The sequence below is a fragment of the Terrapene carolina genome, unplaced genomic scaffold, assembly GCF_002925995.2.
Source record: "Terrapene carolina triunguis isolate 2854851 unplaced genomic scaffold, T_m_triunguis-2.0 Scaffold62, whole genome shotgun sequence".
NCBI classification, from domain to species: domain Eukaryota; kingdom Metazoa; phylum Chordata; order Testudines; family Emydidae; genus Terrapene; species Terrapene triunguis.
In genome coordinates, this window is record NW_020664413.1 from 31,758,630 (window position 1) to 31,780,805 (window position 22,176).

General features: G+C 43.3%; 2 protein-coding genes across 2 annotated transcripts in view; both read right to left on the minus strand.

The window, feature by feature from the left end:
* Positions 1-5,548, minus strand: part of FAP (fibroblast activation protein alpha) — a 55,774-nt gene extending 50,226 nt beyond the window's left edge. The window contains exons 1-2 of the mRNA XM_024203883.3: positions 5,405-5,548; positions 5,026-5,110 (exon numbers count right to left, since the gene is read on the minus strand). Coding sequence (XP_024059651.2) covers positions 5,026-5,110; positions 5,405-5,410 — 91 coding nt within the window. The 5' untranslated portion in view covers positions 5,411-5,548. The remainder of the gene's footprint in view (positions 1-5,025; positions 5,111-5,404) is intronic.
* A 12,034-nt stretch (positions 5,549-17,582) lies between these two features.
* The window catches only part of IFIH1 (interferon induced with helicase C domain 1), a 39,920-nt gene continuing 35,326 nt past the window's right edge, over positions 17,583-22,176 (minus strand). Inside the window, exons 13-16 of the mRNA XM_024204183.2 lie at positions 21,791-21,952; positions 20,873-21,063; positions 19,034-19,127; positions 17,583-18,935 (exon numbers count right to left, since the gene is read on the minus strand). Of these exons, the coding sequence (XP_024059951.2) occupies positions 18,753-18,935; positions 19,034-19,127; positions 20,873-21,063; positions 21,791-21,952 (630 nt within the window). The 3' untranslated portion in view covers positions 17,583-18,752. The remainder of the gene's footprint in view (positions 18,936-19,033; positions 19,128-20,872; positions 21,064-21,790; positions 21,953-22,176) is intronic.

A 22,176-nucleotide genomic window follows, 5' to 3' on the forward strand; every position in this document is an offset into this window, starting at 1 on the left:
AAAAAAAAAAAAAAAAAAAAGAAACAATAACAAAAAGGACAAGAACGTGGAAAGCACCTTATTTGTGTTTCCATTGTATTTAGGTCCAGTAAAGAATAGACAACTGTAGATTATTTTTATTATTGAGTCTTCAAAAAAACTCCTACATAAATAAATTACAATGATTTGGACATGTATATGTGCATATTTATTTGTTTTTCCTAAAGTTAATTAAGTATTTTAGGAAAAATTGTCAGTGTGACCATCAGCAAGAGTTGGTTGCCACGCTCTGAGGCCACCAAAACATTTGTTGTGAGAACCCAAAAGCCTGTGACAAGATCCAATGCCAGCAGCTCTGCCACCTTGGACTGAAAGATTTCAAGACACAGCAGATTGTTGCAGTTAAGGAGAGACGTGCAAGGCGTAAAGCTAAAAGCAGTGCACATTCATCTACAATAGTCTTCACCTGTGGCACTTGTAGATGGGGCTGCAGGTCCAAAACTGGTCTTTGGTGTCATCTCAAGACCCAAAATAACTAACTGTAGCTCATCTGTCGAACTCGCTGAGAGACCTTATCATCATCATCATCATTATTCAACCTCTATATCATGGATGGGCAACTTTATGGTAGTAGAAGGGCCATAAAATCCACTAAAACCCTTTGGTGGGCAAGGGGGATGTGACATGGTAGGGGAAGGTTTGGGTTCTGGCCCAGGGGAGTGTGACATGGGGAGGGATAGGAGGTCAGGTCTTGCTTCTAGGTTTGTCACCAGGCAGTGGCGGTTCCCATCCCTGTTCCCTGTTCTCACCTGTTGACTCTCACCACATGATGCACACATCTGCATGCTAGTGAGCCCCTCCTCGCATGATGCCCAGTCCTCTTCCTGGCCCTGGTGTCACTGGATTCCCTGCACTGAGCTGGGTCTGTGGAGGGCCAAATAAAGTGATCTGGTGAGCTGGATGCAGGTTCTAGGCTGTTGGATCCCTTTGGAAGAACTGGTGAGACAATATGGGCTGCAGTGCCAGCAGTACATAAATGACACGCAGCTCTGCATTGCCTTGACATCCACCATAAAGAGCATCATCTCCCAGCTTTCTCAGTGCTTAGCTGGAGCTCAAAATCTGGATGAAGAAATGGCTAAAGGTGAACGTTAAGCAAGACTGAGGTGATACTAGTAGCAAAGGGAAAGTGCTCTGAAGTGTTTGTCTCCTCTGTAGCATCCCCCACTATCTGCAGCAGCTACTTTCCGAGAGTTAAACCAGTTCTCAATCTTTGGGTCCTTTTGGACTCCTCCCTAGAGCTGGGTGATTGACTGATCTTTTGGTTTGCTGGAAGTTCCAAAAAAAATCGTTAAAAATTTGGGGGGAAAAATTGGTTCAACCCAAACCAAAATTGAAATTTTTCAGAATTCTCAGTGAATTGCAGAAATTGATCAGAATTTTAGTTTGGGTCAGTATAATTTGTAATGGGATGTCCACCCCTACAAGCCCTGAGTGGGTTAAGGTGGGCCAATTAACTTTATATGCTGCACCCAGACAGTAGTTAGTGATTAAGAAGGCCCAACTGCAGATGAAGCCCAGGTGGCGGAGAATCTGGGCTAGGAGTATAAACCAGGAAATGAGAACAGGAAGAGACTGCAGGGGAGGAGGTCTGCAATCTGTCCCACAGGGAAAGGGAGTTGGCTAGGGACAAGGAGGAGATCCAGGGGAAGAGTAAACCCTGGTGTCTCACCTCAGACTGGGGAGTCCAGCAAGAGGCTGAGAAGAGTGAAGTAGCCATGGGGAGAAGAGGAATCTCCTGTGGGAAATACAAAGATAGGCAAAGAGATAGAGAAGTGTGGTAGGAAGAAGCCCAGGGAAACAGCAACAGGATTTGAGACTAAGCAGACCTGAATTGCTACTCATAGAGTCCCTGGTCTGGAACCTGGAGAAATGGACAGGCCTGGGTTCCCCTAGCAGTCACTGTGAAAATAGCACAGGCCCTGGAGACGTGGAACGGAAGACTGTCTGAGATGGTATCCGGACACCTGGTCCAGTGGGACTTTGTTACTCCAGGGGGGTGGGGAGACTATATAGTGAGCTCCACCATGGGCCAAGTCACCAAGAGTTAACACCCCGAGTCACAGAGAGAGGGAGAGAAAGAGGCCACAATGTGAGCAATTGACAGAAGGGGCACCAGATGGGGCATCAGTTAATTCCCAGACCCAGCGACAAGGAGGTGCATCTGTGGTGAGTGAACCCCTTTGCCTGGCCCAAAATGAAAGCTTTTATTTCAGTTCTGATCATTTTAATAAAAGCAAAGTAAATGAAGGGCTAAATTGACAAAATTTGCAACTTTTAGCCCAGAGATTTGTGCACTCATCAGATTTGAATCCCCATTCTAAAACAGAGACTTGAAGCCTGGTCTTCCCCCTCCCAGGTGAGTGCCCTACCCACCAGGCTACTGGCTATTCTACAGTCACTCCTGTAGAAACTGTTCCAATGAATATTTAATTATTTATAAACAGTGGAGCAGTGACTTGCACTTGGATAGTGCGCTCACCTGGGATGTGAGAGACCCACCAGGTGATAGAATCATTCTTATGCTCTCTTTGGCCCAATGATTGAAGCCAAAGTCCTTTTGTAAATCTAGCCTAACTTTTTTTTGGTCTGAAACTATTCAGTGAATGTGTGTTAAACGAGTTAATCGTTTTAGTCAACCCCAAACTGCATTTCTTGGTGAAAAAGCTCTACTGCTCATTGAGTGCTGCTGGATCCCCAAATAGCCGGGGCAACAAAATACACACATTTCCATCTGCAACAGACCAGAAGATTGTGCCCCCACCGTATCAGCCACAGACCTGGTCACAATAAACCACAGACTTGTCACTGCTAGGTTGATTTTCATAACTAATTTATTTAGGAATTAAACCTCACATACTGAAAATGCTCAAACCGTGGTGTTCAGTGATCTCTCGGTGCTTAAGGTGCTTACAAGAGATCTGCTGTATTCTGTGTCTGGTTCCAATTGGCTGTGCATAACAAGAAGAGCTTCACAGTGTCCCAGCCAGGCACAGTCTGGGAATCTCAGTCCTTAAAAGCAAAGTCCACCATACCTCACAAACTAGCCAAAAACACAGCAGTCTGTCTGCTTACCATCATGGGTCACCATGAATGCATCACCTCAGTACTATTCTTTTGGCACTGTTTCCCCATTGGATACAGTCTAGATCGGGGTGGGCAAACTATGGCCCAGAGGCCGCATCCAGGCCTTCAGACATTTTAATCCGGCCCTTGAGCTCCAGCTGGGGACCAGGGTCTGGGGCTTGCCCTGCTCCGCACATGCAGGGCTCTGTGCGGCTCCCGGAAGCAGCAGCACGTGCCCCCTCTGCCTCCTACATGTAGGGGCAACCAGGGGGCTCCACACACTGCCCCCGCAGCTCCCATTGGCCAGCAACCACGGCCAACGGGAGCTGCAGGGGCAGTGCCTGTGGACGGAGCAGCACGCAGAGCCGCCTGGCCATGCCTCTGCATAGGAGCTGAAGGGAGGATATGCCGCTGCTTCCAGGAGCTGCTTGAGGTAAGTGCTGCCCGGAGCCTGCACCCCTGACCCTGTCCTGTGCCCCAACCCCGTGCCCCAGCCCTGATCCCCCTCCCATCCTCCGAACTCCAGCCTGGAGCACCCTCCTGCACCCCCAACCCTCATCCCCAGCCCCACTCCAGAGCCCACACCCTCAACCAAAGCCCGTACCCCAACCCCCAATTTCGTGAGCATTCATGGCCTGCCATACAATTTCCATACCCAGATGTGGCTCTCAGGCCAAAATGTTTGCCCACCCCTGTTCTAGATGAAGGTCTATGTTCTGATACTCAAAGCCCCCCATGGGATCAGCCTTAACTACCAGAGAACTCCCTTTTCCCTCCATGACTGCAACTCCCATAACAGCTTCGTTTCACAGACACAATAAAAATGCAAAGAGGCTCATAAGTTGGAGAAAGAACTTTCACAGTTGCTAGATCTACACTATGGAACTCACTCCCACAAAACATAAGTTTATGGTCATAGACCTCATCACTTCTGGGACTAAATTAAAAACTCCTTCCTTTGACTTCGCTCCTCTGCAGTAAGTTATTCAAAACACCCCCTCTCCCCAACAAAACAGCAAAAAATCCCTATAAACTAACCAAGCTATTTTCCCCTTAGGCTGAGAAGAAAGAAAAAAGCCTGCTATTTTTATTATTATTTCTTCTTTTAAATGCTTGGGAGGGACTAAGATACTATGGGGGCTATGCGAGTACTTAGATAAATTAGATAGCTCTTATAAGACACCTCACCTGGAAAACCTGCCTATGCTAATAGGCCACTGCCACTCAAGTCCTGAATTTAAGACCACACCTGTCAGAATCATCATACCAAAAACCATTATTTTAAAATGGAGCTACAGTAATTAGCTTAGGGAGGAACAGGTCCATAAGACATCTGCAAACCTCACAGTGTGACAAGCCCTTCTCGAGAGCCAGCCAAATAATGAAACACATTGCTGGCTAATATTTCATTCAAAACATGTTATGTCATTTGTAAATAGTCACAAACTAATCAAGCCTCCTTCCCCCTCATAAAAGCAATGCATTGAGCTAATACTTTATTGTAAAAATATCTTCTACAATTATTATTCAACCATCTGTAACCTAATGCAAGTTCCCCAAATCCAAAGCAAATAACAACAGATCATGAGAGTGTCACTGCCCCAAAGACAAATGCTAACAGATCATAGGAGTATGATGAAAACTATGTTTGCAGCCCTGTCAAAGCACATTATCTGTCATACACGGTAAAGTTAATGCAGGTGCCTTTCACTTGAAAGAGCTCCTTGTATCAACATATGCTGGCATCTTCATTTCTTCAGGAACTTTAAACTGTCAGTAAAACATTCCTATAAGCTGAGAAAGCCACAGCAACACTGGCAGGACAACACTTTTATAAAAAGTATTTATTTATTTTTTTACTTATTTTAAAACAACATCCAAGATGTGTTTTTCAATGCATTACACTATAAATTGTCTTACCTCTTGCTGGAAGTAGTATAATGCACATAACTAATGAGGAAAGCAAAAGGCATACGATCACTCCAAATATGATTTTTAGCCGGGTCTGTAGGATAAAAACAAATTATTATGTTTACAGTATCCTCTGCAGTGGATATATTATAGCTTTGTTTGTAACTAAATACCCCCACCACAAAAAGAAAGAGTATTCTAGTTAATTGCTGACATCCATCCAAGTCAACGAGCATACATCTTCCTGTAGTACATTTAGAACTGTTTTTCTTCCTCTCTCCTGTGAAGCAAATACTTACAGATTAGAGCCTGGCCCTGTGCAACAATAGAAAGTTTACAACAATAGATCCAGCGGTTTTTAAAGGTTGAATTCGGTTCACGTACTGACCTTCATTTTTCCAGATGTATTCTAAAAGAATGAAAATTCTTTCTTCTGGGTGTTGGTCAGTGGATCTGTGAGAGGAGTCTGAAATAGCAGGCTCTGCTTTCACAGTCAGAGGCCAAACCTGAGGAAAAAAATGTGTCTATGTACTTTTGAAAACCGTGCCAAATTTCAAAGGTTTTCTGGAAAATTAGAAACAGATTTTTGGGAGTGTTCTTGGCCCGGAAGCGACCCATGGGTTGCTGTGGGAGTGGTAATTATATTCTCCCTCTCCATGTAAACTGTAACCAACATCTGCTTACGGAAACTTATGGGTTTTATGACTCAACAGTAAGACTGATATATGCTGTTTGCCTCTAAAAAGTATAGCGTATTTTGGCAAACCTCAGGGTTTTAGAACCCATTGACGATAACCTTATTTCTATTCTCAACGAAGTAACAAATTAAGGAAAAGTAAAGCACTTCTTTTTATTTGTATATATTATGCTTATATGTTTAGTTTTGGGGAGAAAAAACAAATGAAGACTGTATAAGAAATGCAGAGTGAGGAACAGAAATACATACATTTTTTAATTTCTTTAAATCAATAGCTCTTTAGCATGTGAAGAAAATTATTATATGTTCTTCTGTGAAAATGATAATTTGTGCAGTAGACTTTACAGTATAGATTTGAATGGGAAACATCTATGGGCCTGATGCAAAGTCCATTGAAGTCAATGGAAGTCTTTTCACTGACTTCCATGGGCTTTGGATTTTTCTTCTGTTTGGCCCCGTTGCTGCTAAGGATTTTTTAAAAAAAAAAACTTGATATTTCAGTGTCGAGGAAAAAGAACACTTCCCCCTCCCCCACCCATTCAACTCATTTTAGTGAGCCAAACAATACACATACAACTGGCTGTGTGAGTGCTCTAGCCATGGTAGTGCATGTCCCTCTGTCCCCATAGGCATATAGGGGCTGATCCAAAGCTCACTGAAGTTAATGAAGAGAAGTAAAATCATGCTGTTGTAATCAGAGCATACTGTAAATATAGTCAGGCATTTCTCAAATTTTCTGATTATTGCTTTAGCTTCAGAACAGCTCCACTGGTGATAGGAAAAGGTGACAGCACTTGTGTAGACTGGCCGTAGGTATTTTTACCTTCGTGTCATTTAGCTATGCTCAGAGCTGCACCAGTGCAATAACATTGGTGGGAGATTAGAAAAAGTCCTACATGTAGACACAGCCCTTAGAGATAATGTCATACTGAACCTGTGATATTGCAGACTGTGCCTGTTTGTCAGACAAGGGAGTCTAGGTGAGTGCAGTAAAGTTCTAGCTTTTGTTCTGAACAGTCAGTTGGAACTGGACACAGAATAAAGATGTCTTACAAGCACCTTAAGCACTGACCACTGAACACCACAGAAACAACCGTCCATTTAATCTAGGCAGCCCAGGGAGCTGCTTCAAGTAATGGCAGCCCTCCCTGGGCTGCCTTTGGACAGCTCCACAACCCAGAGCTGCCCACAGTCTCCCATAACGTGCTGCACTATGGCCCCACCTCAGCACGGCCTCTCTTATCTCCTGCCCCAGCCTCAGCATGTGCCATATTCTGATGCTTGCAAGGGGCCCTATAGAATATCTTACAGTAGTGCAACACAGTGCTTGTACTGACAGATTTCTCTACCAGCCAGCCAGTGGGTTTAGCAAATATACAGGGTGTTATTTTGTTTTGTTTGGGGTTTTTTTTTTTTTTTGGTAACATTGATCTTCCTTTGTCTTTCCAGATGCAGGTTTCCATTTTCCCCTCACTGCACAGAAATACTTCATGAGGAAAGTTCAGAACTGAAAAGCTGACCTCTTCTGACATCTCTGCAAAGAATCAGTAATGACATTTTCACCTAATTACTTCAGCATGGGACTGGATCAGGCTGTTCAAATATGTCTGCAAGACTCCTGGGTCTCTCTTGGACAGTGGCCTATGGAGGAGCCAGTCCAGAGCAGGCAGGGAGTGGAATCAAAATCTATGCTCTGCAGAGAAGCAGGGGCTAGTGAAGCACAGCTGGGCTGTTTCAGGACAGCATAACCTATAGCTCAGCCCAGTCCAGCAACAGCAGAAGCTCTATGAACACATGAGAACTAGGAATTGACTCAGTTTTAGCAAACCCATCTGAAAGCCCAGGACATCCCCTCCAAAACCAGAAGATCCCCAGAACACTGGGACATGTGGTCACCCTAAATAGGGTCTAAACCTATTAGCTGTCACCTCTTCCCCATACCGTGTTGACATGAGTCAGCTAAGAAAGTCTCTTTCTTCCTTACCTCCTTCAGTTGATCAATTATTTTAGCTGGTAATATCTGCCTTTCAAATGAAGGCCTTACTTGAGAGGGGCTGTGAGTTTTCCTCTGCTTTGTCTCCATACTCAGCCGAACAAGCAACCCACATTCTCAACTTTGTCTCTGTCTCCCCCTTTTGGCAAGGAAGCTTACCTCACAGATCTGAACTAGTGCCAAAGACAGTTGGAGAAACTGTACATTTAACACTCGGAAGTGACCTCACATCTATCACACCTATAGTAGATTATACACAACATTTCTCTCATGCTGTTACAGGATATAGAGTGGTTAGAGATCTCTTGGGCCAGTTAGTCCAGTACTACCTGATTGTTTACTAATGTATTTAAAAATGAAGACAATATTTTATTTGTAATACCACACCCGTAAGTGCCCTTTCTTTGTATATGCTGGGTATCCTCACATAACTCAAATTAACAAGTGACCCAGATAACTGACAACCAATAAATACTACAATCACCCCCCCATCCCCAAGTGCCTCCAACATAAGGCATCTCCTCATAACCCTTCCAAACTACTCCCACCACTCCTCCTCGAATGCCCTAGAGAAGTTATGGGCTTTGTGACAAGTCCTGAAGCTTAACCGATCCCAGATATATTGGAAAAGTAGGAAAAGGACATTCTTGAGTAGAGGGTCTTCTCAGAGAATGCCCTGCCAGCAGCTCACCAATTTTTATAGCAATAAAATGGAGCCCAGCTGGGGGTCACTCCTCCCATTGACACCCCCTGACCCAGAACTGTGCAAGGGAAACCTTCCTCACTCTGAGAGCACTAGGACCCAGGTGGTAGTGGCCTTGGGGGACAACCAGAGAGAGGAACCAGCCAGATATTCCAGACAGGAGGAGAGAAGCAGCCAAAGTCGGCTCTCTGGACATTCAGAGAACTTCCAACAGTTTTAATTGTGCTGAATGACTGTTTGCTCTAACTCCCCACCCCCAGCCTTCCTCACAATCTCTTACCTCTGCTTCATACCACAACTGCTGTTCTGACCCTATTCTCCCCTTCCTTTGCCCCTTCCCTCCTCTCCCCTTTCATCTTATCCTCTCCTAACTAAACACACTCTCTTCCCTTCCGTCCCAGAAATCATGGCACTAACATGATGTTGTCTGCCATCGCACTGTTCATGTTGCTTGTGTGTTCTACCACTTCCCCCGCCCTGTGTCTGTCTTCTCTAGTTAGACTCTAAACTCTTTGGAGCAGGAACTGTCTGCTGTTCTGTGTTTGTACAGCACCTAGCACAATGGATCCCACTGTGTTGATTGGCCCTTGGTCCTATTAATCAATGGGACTTCAGATTGAACGACGCTGCTGTTAACAACTGTAGTACTGTGGAAGAAGGAGATAAGGGTCACTTACATTGACTGGGCTCAAACCACTGTCTCAACACATTAGGGGCTTTAAAGGGTCAAAAGCAAGACCTTGCACTCTGCCCAGAAACTCAGAGACACCAGGTACACTATCTAATGTGCACTGTACTATGTGTTCTAGGCCAGTGTTTCTTAACCTTTCCAGATTACTGTACCCCTTTCAGGAATCTGATTTGTCTTGTCTACCCCCAAGTTTTGCCTCACTTAAAAACTACTTGCTTACAAAATCAGACTTAAAAATACAAAGGTTTCACAGCACACTATTACTGAAAAAATTGCTTACTTTCTTGTTTTCATCATATAATTATAAAATAAATCGTGACCCCCAGGTTAAGAAACACTGATATATAGAGCAGTATAAACAAGTCATTGTCTGTGAAATTTTAGTTTTTACTGACTTCACTGGTGCTTTTTATGTGGCCTGTTGTAAAACTAGGCAAATATCTAGATGAGTTGATGTCCCCCCTCTGTGTAAGCATAACCTTACACAGAAAGAAAGACCTCTGTGCACCCCAAGGGCTATGCATCCCCCTGGTTGAGAACAACTGCTCTAGGCTGCCACATTCTGCATCAGGTTAACTTGTTGAGTGTTCTGAGGTATAGATCTATGTAGAGCTCATTGCAGTATTCTATTCTTGAGGTGACAGAGGCTTGAACATCTTTGGCAAAGTCTGTATCTGGTATAAATGATTCTACTCACTTTACCAAGAAATGACAAAAACAGGATTTTTGGCTATTGATGCTACTTCCATCCAGACACCCCTTGGCGTACTACCCCCCAAACTGTGAACCTGCCTTACACATGGCAACTGCATTCCTTTAATCAGGGATGCTGATACAATTCCCACTAACACTGCCTCCAGCCTCGCACATGACCTGTGTCTAATGTGCACTGAGCCTTAGCCCTCTTCTAATACCCTATATATTTTTTCCAATTTAGTTTTAAAGGTGCCACTTCCACCACTTCCATTGGGAGCTTATTCCACAGGCATTGTCTGAAAGAACCTTTGATACCCTGGAAATGGACATTAGATTCTTTACCTAAGTGTTAGAATATTGTCATAGCCTGTGTCCTTCTCAAGGGAATTGAACAGAAAATAAATAACTGTGCCATCTAACTGAATATTGTGGACTCAGACGTGGCTGTTGCTTTTCTGGGTAGTAGAGAAAAGGCCTAATATTCAGTGAGTGTCCTGCTCCCCTCACCTGTCCCAAACTCCTACAGTATACAAACTGCACGAGTTGAGTTCATGTAGAATGAGAAGGGGGGAGAATAAGAAATGAGTCCAGAATAGTGATGTGTGTTTGTGGTAAGAATTAGTATATTCCTAACTGTTGGGATTTTCTAAGTAGTAAAAGGAAGCCGAGCACCCCAATCTCATTGAAACTGAATGGGAGCTAGAGACCTCTCTCCTTTGAAGATCCCAGACAGAGTGAACACAGGTTTCCTGTCAAAGTAGATACTGGTGGAACCAGGGCTGTGCTGTGCCTCAAGGCAGTAATAAATGGAGAAGAGACACCCATCCACACATGGGCACTCGAGTCCTTATCCCCTCGGAACACACAGCCAGCATGAAGCAACTTTCACTCAACACAAGCCTGAAGTATGAACAGTAATCTTCAAACTATCATTGGTGGGGCTGCCACCACCCAGGGGACCCTTGAGCTGCAGGTTTGGCAGAATTGTCTGAACTGGCCCTGACAGAGTAAAAAGGCAAAATTAGACAAAATTCTCAGAACAACTGCAATTTGAAGTCTGGGTTGCTTTTTCTCATTATTGATTGTTTCCCTCTCCCCTCCTTACTTTTATCTAGATAATAAAGGAGATGCAGAATGAACAGTGATGAGTGTTGCTCCTCAGAGTGACTAATTCCTTGGAAAAGGAAACAAAGACCGACAAAAAAAGGCAGAAATGATAGATTCTTCATGAGGCCTTTTGATGCCTAAAGGATAGAACTGCACTGCACAGGAGGAGTGATCCTTAATAAGGCAATGAAAGTAGAGCCAGCTGAAAGTTGCAGAATACATTTGTTCTTATAAATTTTTTCCTCCACAAAAAATGTAAAAAATATTCAAAAAATAAATAAAAAGAAACAATTCATCCAAAACATTCACTGATACGATCCTCAACATTTTTAGTTTTTCAAAACCCAGGTAACAAAACCCCCCCACAAAAAATAAACAATTGCTATTTTGAGGTTTTCAATACAAAAATGTTTGGGGGAAAATGAAAAATAATAATTCACCCTCATTAAATGTATTAAAAAAAAAGAAATTTCAATTTTTCCCCATGGAGATCACTTTCATTTTTATTTTTTGACCAGTTCTAGAAGAAAGATGGCATCTGATAGACAATTATTTGCTAGAAAAACATCTTTCATTTAGATCAACATTTTAATTAATTGTTGTTCTATACTTCCAAGGTCCTAAACCTTGAGGGAGTCTTTAGGAAAAATGAATTGAGCATCAGAAAATGTATTATTTTTATATACAGTATTTATAATATAGACCTCTTGATATTGAGTAACATCAAGTGGATATGGTCACTGAGGAAACTGTAGCTAAACTATCAATTCCTTCCCTTGTGTTTTGGAGAACAAATTACATACTCACTGTTCCAGGGCAATCAGGATTTGCAAAAGTCAATTTTCCCCCCACCATGTTTGGGCATATCTGACACAATCAAAAATATCCCAGAACCTCAAGAGGAGGAAATACTAATAAACAGAAGGGAAAAAACCCCCAAAACCTCAGTGTTCGATCAAAACAGCCAGTTTCCAAATATTCAGCTGCTTCTATTGGATGGGCATTTACAGAACTCCACAGAGGAAATGATTCAAACTCATATGACACATACCAAGACAACAAGTTAACAAAAAGACCATGATCCCACAAAAATGTGTATTTTTCTAATTTGGAGGTCTAACCATTTTAAGCATGTGTTGTAATAAGCAGAGAAGTCAAGCAGCAACTTGCAATAGTAACAGTAACATCACAAGCCATGAAAAACTACTGACCCTACCAATGTCTCTCTGCTGTTTCTTCCAGTACATTAGTCTCAACTTTCCGTGCTTCAAAATGTTATTGTCAGTGTCCAGACATGTGATATCAGATACACTGAGTAACCATCACAGAGCTGTCTCTACTTTCCACATGTGCTAGCCATACAGTACCAGTAAGAAAGAGGAGTGTAGGAAAGATAGGTCAGAGAAGGAGCAAGCAAATGAGCAAAAGGGGTGGAAAAAAAGACAAAATTTAGAAACAAAAACAGTTCTGATACTGAACGAAAACACTATCAGGTGAAAAACTTGAGAGAAGCATGGAAAACAGTAATCTTTAGGTTTACAATAAGGAGATAGAAGCGGGAGCATGGAAGTAGGAGAGTGTGAATGTCAGAGCTGGGTCATGGGCAGCCTATGGTCACGGACTGAGCTGCTCAGTATGGGGGTGGGGAAAAGATCAATCCAGGTCCAACCCAGGTCACAAACACAAAGTCAGAGTCTGTTACCAAACTGAGAGCATGAGGTGAGAACAGGGCCGGCTCCAGGCACCAGCCCACCAGGCTTGTGCTTGGGGCGGCACCTGGAGGGGGGCGGCGCAGCGCTCCGGCCGCCGGGGAGAGCGGAGCCCCGGCTGGGCACTCCGCCCTCCTCCCAGGGCTCCGGCCGCCGGGGAGAGCGGAGACCCGGCCGGGGCTCGCCGCCCTCCCCCCGGCGCTCTGGCTGCCCTCCCCCCCGGCGCCCTCCCCCCGGCCGCCGGGGAGAGCGGAGTCCCGGCCGGGGCTCACCGCCCTCCCCCTAGGGCTCCGGCCGCCCTCCCCCCCTCACTGGGGGGGAGGAGGGCGGCCGGAGGCTTTTTTGCTGGGTGCGGCAAAAAAGCCAGAGCCGGCCCTGGGTAAGAATCAGGGTTGGGACAGGCCAGGGCCTTGATCAGCAATGGTCTTAAGTCTTAGACGGTAAACCCAGGATTAGGGTCAGGAGGTGAGCCTAGTCTGAGAGCTGCAAGTCTTGGATCAAGGCAAGTCACAGCAAGTGGGATCTAAGGCAGAAGCACCCAGAAATGGCTTCCTGGTTTATATGTGGAGTGCCAGCCAATCAGGGAATCACAGATGGCTGTCGCTCATGCTCCTTATGGCAGGACTTCCTGCAGGACTTACCCCCTTAATAATTCTTGGTGGCAACCCTGCCTGGACCCCTGAAGGCAACAAAGCAATAGTGTCTGCCTCCAATCCTGCAAATTCTGGGTCTAGGCCCATGGGCTCTCACATCAAAAGTTAGTTAAAACAGAAAATAATGTTTTGCATGTTCAGACTGCTGAGTAATACACAAATGAGCAGCTTTGGAGATCTCAGTACACAAGGCAAAACTCTCTCAGATCAACAGATCTGGACTCTACCATTCAGCTCTCCCTGCATATGCCGTTGAGAGCTGTACATATTTAGGGAGAACACATATGAATTGAATCAATGTAAATACAAAGGGAGAATTTTGCCCTTAGAATCACATTTTTGACACGCCATATGTACAGCTTTGGAGAAATGTTATATAAGCAAAATGTTATGTAAGCAGCCCTCCTTTGCTGCGAGAATCTAGGCCTGGCTCTTCCTTGCTGTACTAGGGCATGAGCAAAGGGGAACCTCACACTGTATGAGTAACAACTTCCATGTAAAAAGCAACAAAGGGTCCTGTGGCACCTTTAAGACTAACAGTTAGTCTTAAAGGTGCCACAGGACCCTCTGTTGCTTTTTACAGATTCAGACTAACACCGCTACCCCTTTGATACTTAACTTCAATGTAGTTTCTAGTTACTTAGGTCTGTTTGCTCCACCCCATGGCAATTTCACATGCTCGGAGCCTAGGAGGTGAACTTCCAAAGCTTCTAGTTACTGTAACATCCAGCTAAAATAAAAAGAACCTATTGACACTGTCCCTTTAGGACATGCTGATATGAAAGGTACTTAACTGACAGTAGAGTCACCATCCACCCAAGCCAGTCAGGTCCTAGTGGGTGGAGTTAGGAAGTAGCGTTAACAGGAGGGAGTAGACAGCCAGTACTACTGGGAAATGCAACAGCAGTGAAATCAAGGAAGGTGGTATCACTACTCTATATAGGGTGAGGTTCATATGAAACTTGGGGAACCAAATATCGTTTGGAAGTGCAGAGGCTCATCATCTCTGTAAACACAGGCCCCCTTGAATCAGGTGCCCAAACCTGTGTATTTAGATGCCTAATTTTAGGTACCAATGTTTCAAAATTTTGACCGTACACCTGTATCTCTCTCTTCACATTCAAAATATATTACTGACATTATCTAATTACTCTTCACAACACCTGTGCCAGTTAGGCAGGTAAAGCATTATCCCCATTTTACAGATGAAGAAATGGAGGCATAGAGGTATGTTGTGTGCAGGACACCTGACCAAAAGTGGATGGGAAAATACAAAATACAACTAAAATCTAGAGCAGAAGGAAATCAATGGAAGCCTAACTTACAGTTAACCCTTAGCTGAACTATTGTGCACTCTTAAGAATCCACAAACGTAGCTAGACAAATTCCTAATAATTAGACATGTTTTTTTCCTCTCCACATCTGTCAGTATAATCAGAGCTCTAAGTGCAAAATACAATCAGGAACCTTGTGTGGATTTGTCACTCTCCTGGAGGACTTTGGGACCATAAGGCAATAAATGGAGATAAAACTAGCAGATACAGATATGAAAATTTAGTCCCATCTTTACAACTTTGCACTTCCTGGATAAGCAATATGAGTTTTACAACACCATAAGTGAACAAATGCACTGGAGTGAAAATTGCCTAGCCAATACGTGAACTGGAGCTTCAGTATTTGGTGTCATAGGTTATGCATGATATGAGGATGGCAGACATGCTTAGTTGGCTATGATAGAACAGTTAGCAAGGGCCATACCATAAATCACAAGTATGATGGCACAGCATAGATGACTTACTCACCAGAAGCCAAAGATACGTGTATGACATAGCCTCCATTCATTGCCATGCATATATGTGTATTTGGGCTTGTAAAATGTGATCTCAGCCAGTGCAGAATAACCAACAGCTCCCAGTAGTAGTCAAAGCGCTGAACCGGCATCAACTTCACTCTAACTGCTAACAATATTACAGTAAAACTACACAACATCTTTCTTTCTAGAGATGACATGTACGAGAGGCATTGGTTTGTAACTTTTTTTTTTAAAAGAAGGACAAAAGAGAATAATAAGGACATAAGGCTGTGTACTGAAATGAATAAAGCTTTCATTTATAAACTGTATCATACTTTACACAATATGTAAGAGGAGGAATATCATTATGGATTAGATATATACATGTAAAATTCAACCCTCATGTTCCATGTTCTATTTATCCTCTAGTATCCCACTACCATTTTTGTTTTAACAGTATCAATAAAGGACCTGTAAAGTACCATCTCAGAACATTTGAGTGGATATAAATGTGTTGGCCTTCACACTTTTGACATCAGAAAGTTATTTCCATCCATGAAGTAGTAGTTTATTGGGTTATTTATAGGTCTAAATTATCCAGTTATCCAGGCCACAATTTATACAGTTTATGCACATTGTAATCTACAGTCTTCCTATAGTGGAAAACTTATCATCAGAATACAAATTTATTTTTATAACCCTTTTATTCATTTAAAAATGAGCCGCTATCACTTCAGATGAGCAGAACATCCAGTTTAATTGAAATATGGTAGAGACTGATTGAGGTGAAGCCAAATTCAGCATTTATCTTGAATGTCAATAAAAAAACTTGATGCTCAGTGAAACAGCACCACTGTAAGCAGGTATTACTACATGCCATCTAAATGTTTTCATAAGAAATACCTGGATATTTCTCCATATCTATCATGAAATTTAGTTTAGTAGTATTTTTAAATATTAACATTTTACTCCACAATGAAATTAAAGGGGCAAATACTAAAATTGACTCCTGAGTCAATCAGCAGAGATTCCCATGAGTTATCTGAATGACCGAGGCAAGAATTTAAATAAAACAATATAGACCTCAGATGAGCCTATCAGAATAGACATTGACATATGTAAATTAAAATTTAACATTGTTCCATACCACAGTTTGTTGATATCTGTGTTATGCTACTATTTTCTGCCAGTCATAATTTATGTTGCTTTTTTATGTAACAATTGAATATGCCTAAAGTGTGGTCAGAAGTCCTAACTCAACAGAGCTGCTCCTTGTGGACACTGATTCTTTAATAACAAAAACAAGTTCATACTACTTTTTACTCCTGTTAGCAACATAAAGCTGATATACATATGAGAGAGTGAGCTGGATTACTTTCTGTCTTGTGCATAATCAAAATGAATTTTTAGCTATGTTTCAACTGCAGGATCTTCACCTGGAGTTGCAGTGCAATGCAGTTGCATCTCAACTGCACTTTTGCAGATCTCATTCGGGTCAGCACAGGCGCTGACTTCCAGATTTCCCGGGGGGTGCTTGACCGCCTGCTCCGTCCTAGGCCCCGCCCCCACTCCACCCCTTCCCCCCAATGTCCCACCCCTGCCCAACCACTGCCTGCCCTGCTCCCTCCCTCGAGGGTGCCCCATATTGAACTGGTGCCTCCTCATAGTGGGGGGGCACGAGCAAAAGGGCAGGTCATGTGTGTGTCCCCCCGTGCCCAGCCCCGGGGCCACCGCACTCTCCCTGCCCCATGTTACCTGCATGGGGGGGGGGCGCTTTGTCCTACCGCTGTGCCTGCCATCCTGGCACATTCTGCTGCTCTCCCTCCTCCCCACTTTTAACGCCAGCCCCTCCTGGTTGCTGCTCTGCAGCCCTGCCCGGCAGCTGCCTGAGAGAGCTTGGCTGGGGAGGAGGTGGCTTCCGCTCCCCACCTGGCTCGGCTGCTGGGGACCCCAACACCCGAGCCCGGGCAGGCAGGGGGAGTCACCTCCCCAGCCAGGCTCTCTCAGGCAACCGCTGCGCAGGGCTGCAGAGCAGCGTCTCAGTGGCTGGAAGGGGCTGATCCTGCCCATTCCACTCCCCACATCTGGGCCATGTGTCGCCCAGGCCCACCCCCCGATCCTCCACCAGCACGCTGCCAAACAGCTGATGGCAGCCGGTGGAAGGCATTGCGGGGTACGGGGATGAGCTGATCGGTGGGGCCTAGTGCTAAGGAGGGGAGGAGGAGCCTGCCGGTGGGTACTCAGCACCCACTATTTTTTTTCCCGTGGGTGCTCCAGCCCCGGGGCACCCATAGAGTCGGCGCCTATGCAGGTCAAGGTTACCAGCAATGATGATCAAGCCAGAAAGAACACAGCTTTACTTTCAGAGATCCCAGGTTGAGTTTACAACGCTGACATTATGGAAGACAAGACAAAACCCACAGTTATCTTACTTGTAAGGTGAGAAAATATGTAATTGGTCAATGAGACAAATATGGAACCACATGGTGCCCTTTTTGCAGTCACTTTTTAGCGCAGAGCTGCACTTTAAATTGCAAGGGTGGAATCCTGGCCCTATTGAAGTCAATAGGAGTTTTGCCATCAACTTCAAATAGGACCAGGATTTTACACCACATGTTTAAAAAAATATGTCCTGAAGAGAAGCTCCAACAATTACTGTATATGAATGTCTATGCACTAATGGCGACAGGAAGTAAGCTGTATCACAGTTTACAGAGACTATTTATTAATGGGCTACATTATTTTATCTCCAACATTTTACACAGTCTTTTCATGTTACTGCACAGGTAAAGTTATATTTGTCACCGAAGTTCTGGAATTTGAGAGGCTGGATATTTAAATGGGTTTAAATACAGTGATTTTTTAAACCATGTTTTAATAGTAGTTTAGTTTTAGTCTGACCACATAATACATTTGGGAGTTGCCAGCTGATGGCATAAAGGGAGAGAAGCAGAGCATTCTGGGAGACAACACTAGGTAAATCTACTCCCCTCACCGGCCTCCTCTTTCAGGACATAGTGTAGAAGTGGAGACAGCAAGGTCACCTGTGCTTCTGAGTAGTAGCAATGTGAGCATGAGGAAGGAGGAGAGGAAAATGACCAGCTTAGACCGCTTCTAGGAGTCAGTGGCCCTAACCAACTCTTGCACTGGGATAATGCTTGCATACCCTGTACTCCACTTCTGTTGCTGTGTCACCAAAAACTGATTCCCAATCCCTGCTTTCAGCACATTTGAACTACAATCAAGTTATTTTTTAAAAAGCGTCTCTTGAGATAAAACCCCCAAAATATTTGAAGAAAGTCTCAGCCAGCGAAAGGCACTCATTACAATAATAAAAATGACAGCTGTGATTAAAAAAATATAAGGGAGACCTTGATAATTGACTGGATTCTGCTGTGTAGGTAGAGTAGGCTTGTTCTGTGGACCCACACTAAGTCTGGCTCCATGAGGTCTTCTTTTTCCTCAACCCATCCCAAACCTCCACTGCATGCTGGAGTGTAAACAGCTGCCAGACAGCATAGTCCTCTCTCCTCTCCATGTCCTTCCTCTTCACACACAATAGTTTTACTGCATTCAAGGCCTTCCACAGTCTGTAGGATGCAAAATTTGGCCTTCTGGATGCAAAAGAGGAGTCTGATTATAGCAGTCAAAATAATGCTGAATAGTTGCATTTCTTTACATCCTTGAATGAATTCTTAATCTTCGTCACTGGAAACATAATGCTCTGCATAGTCAAAGACAGGGAACTTGATTGGTAGCTCTCCCCATTTTTTGAAAATTTTGTTTGAGGTTTTCTTATCCTTGAATACAACTACAAAATTTCTGATCTTTAAGCAAGGCAGGTCTACACCTCGGTGCACCATCATATTTCCCCAAGCCTGAAAAATGTAAGGAAGGTTATATTTCAGTTAAAATATTCAGTGTAATCAGACAGAAATATATTGGCAGAAAATAGAAAAAGGGAACACACACTTACTTGCCCACAGTCTTTGCAGATAATTTCCCCATTTATTTGGTAATCGGCATGTTTTTCTTGCAGTGTTTTATTTTCTCTTATGCTGTAAAGGTCCCTGAAAATGGACAGGAAAGATTAATCAGATTGTGTTATACTTTTTACAGCAGAGATGGCCTTAAATACAGTACACTGAGACCATAACTGCTGAAGTAAGATGTGGGGGTAAAATGGCTATACTAGAGCTCCTGCCATAAACTCTGACTGACCCTTGTGTGTGTACAAGACAATGCAAGGGCAAGACAATGACAACTGCACTCTGTATGCACCTCTGAGTGTAGAAGCTACGCTCTGGTATCTCCTACTTAGGAGACAGGGGAGAAGTGGTGCCATAACTGACCCTCCCTTCTCTACGTACTGGCCATCAGAGCACACCCTCCTTAGAAAGGAGAGCATGCTACACCCTCAGACGTGGTGGTGCAGCTGGCTTGCTCTATGTGCCATGGAGCTTTGGGAGAAATAGTGCGTGGGAGTGGGTGGCCCTGCTTCTGTATTGCCTCTCAATGTGGAGCTGTGCCTGGTTCTGAAAATACAAAGCTACAGAGTGCGTGTACTTCATTCTGCTAGTTATTCTACTGAGTGCTTGATGTTTTGAGTTCCTAGGCTATGTGGAAGTGTTAAAAGAATTACTAATCTAGTGCTTGGGTAGGCAGCTGCCAACATTATGCTAACAAGGTGGTATGCTGCTTACTGAGCTCTTTGTGGGGCCTCCTTATCATTTTGCTACCATAGAAACTAATATTTACAGCTGCTGCTCAACTTTTCTCTCACTCCCCATTTTCACTTTCTCATAAACATTCTCAAACGTTCTCCTAGACTGAAACCTACCGCAAGCGGTCTCCACCAAAAGTAACTTTTGGGGGAGTGCTCAAGGGTCGGGAGGAGTCTGATATAGACCTAGTTCACAGTGAAGAATAATTGATTGGCAAATTGGAAATACAACACACACACTCCATTGTAAGCAATTACAATTTCTTTTGTGCAGCTGCAGCAAGACATTTCTAATAGTATTTCTGTTACATTATGATCAGTGGGTGAAATTTACCCCAACACACACCACATGCCCATGCAACATCCTAAGATCACTGTTCTACACCCAGCACCAAGGTTTAAGCAGCGTTTGACTAGCGTACAGGGCCGTGCGTAGACCCCTTTGTACTGGGTTAGTTTCACCTTATGATATTATGGAGCTCAGCAACTACAGTGTTACAGCTATAGTTATATAACTGCATAGTACCATAGCTATTTTATTGTCTTCAATCTATAAAGCCGTAATGTTTAAAACTGACTCCAAAAATAATTGCACAACTTTTTTTCGCTTTTCTATCTCTTGAAGATACACAGAAGTTAAAAATTAGCTTAACATTAAAGTTGCAAGTTTAATATAAAAAAACTGCTAAAACAGAAAACAAAAGGAAATATAAACATATTGTATTGCAGTTTGCAACATTGCACGTACTTAGCATTTTCGGTTGTTGGTTGGATTGTTAATTACATGCAGTCTATACAAAGTGACCTAGTCAATATTGCAACTGGAACCTAATCTTTTTCATTTATTGATATTTCATCCTATATTCAGCTTAGGGCCACCATGCCCCACCACCTCCTCAGCTGCACCAAAACCTTGTGTAGCTGAGGAATGAGTCCTCCATTTCTTACTAGCCAGAATCTGCCTTAGATATCCCCCAAAATACTTTGATATTTTATTTTATAGCAGCTGCAATGTTACGGGCTCTTTGCAGACATACTGACAGTAAAACAGGTTCCTTCCTCAAAGAGAACAAGTAGTTGGGTAACACTTACTGGAACTCCTTTTTCACATTGACATGATGCATGTTTTCTATAACTTGTATGTCTTCCCCAGAACATTTCAGTTTGTGGCAATTTTTGCAAAGGAAAGTTATTAGTGATGGATTTTCCTTGTATGTCTTAAGCTGATCTCTCTTCGCCTTCATTTTTTTTTCCATTATACTTTGCATCTGAAAGCCCTGAATCTAGAAGCAGAACAACAAGAACAACAACACTGTCATAGTCTGCTGAAGCTACAGCAGCAGATCTATAGAACTGAAAGATTTATTTCCAAGTTTACTTCCAAAACTCCAGACACTTGCAATGAATACAGGTTCTGGAAATGGATACAGTTAAAAGGACACGGTCAACTTTAAAAATCACTCTTTTGCCCAACAATTTATGTCTGGCTCTTCTTGTTACAAGTAACTCCTACAACGACTGTCACAGAGATTTGAGAACAGTATTTTTCTCTAAATTTTCAATTACTTTACTTTGTTCATAGTCAGTTTCACCTAGTTTATGTGGGTTTTTCTATCATCATCAACAGGAAAGAGAAAATGTTCTTTTAAAAACATTTATTGTGGTTGTAAAACAATAAATATTGGCATGAGGAATTGGGGGCAACTGTCATACCAGATAACTTTTTTTTTTTAAATAAGATTTTGTGCTGACAGTGTTCCTTCTAGTCTTCAAGAAACACACCTGTTTCTCTTTATAAGACAAGGGGGAGGGATAGCTCAGTGGTTTGAGCATTGGCCTGCTAAACCCAGGGTTGTGAGTTCAATCGTTGAGGGGGCCCTTTAGGGAACTGGGGTAAAAATCCATCTGGGGATTAGTCCTGCTTTGAGCAGGGGGTTGGACTACATAACCTCTTGAGGTCCCTTTCAACTCTGGTATTCTATGATTCTAAGTAGGAGTCAGAGGCAATACCTTATTTAAATATTCCTCCCGTCGCATCCTTTGGACACGTTGAATAGCTTTATACATCATTTGCTCACGAAATATATTAACATTTTCACGTTCAACAGCTCCCGATCCACCAGATGCCACCAGTACATAGGTGCTCTCATCAGCTCGAGCTCGACCCCGGGCCTGCAGTTTGCAAGAAACATAGGCTTAGAAATCGTGCACAGCCCTTCGCTCGGTCATATTCATGTAACTAAAGATGTTCAGTGTTTCTTACTTGAAGTTAAGAGAATAAGAATCCCTGTGCAGCATATTTGCAGTTAAAGATTATTCACCTGGCTCTTGGATAAACAGCATTCTAATACCCTGGGCTGTTTCTGTAGTCCATTAAAGATAAAACACCTAGCACG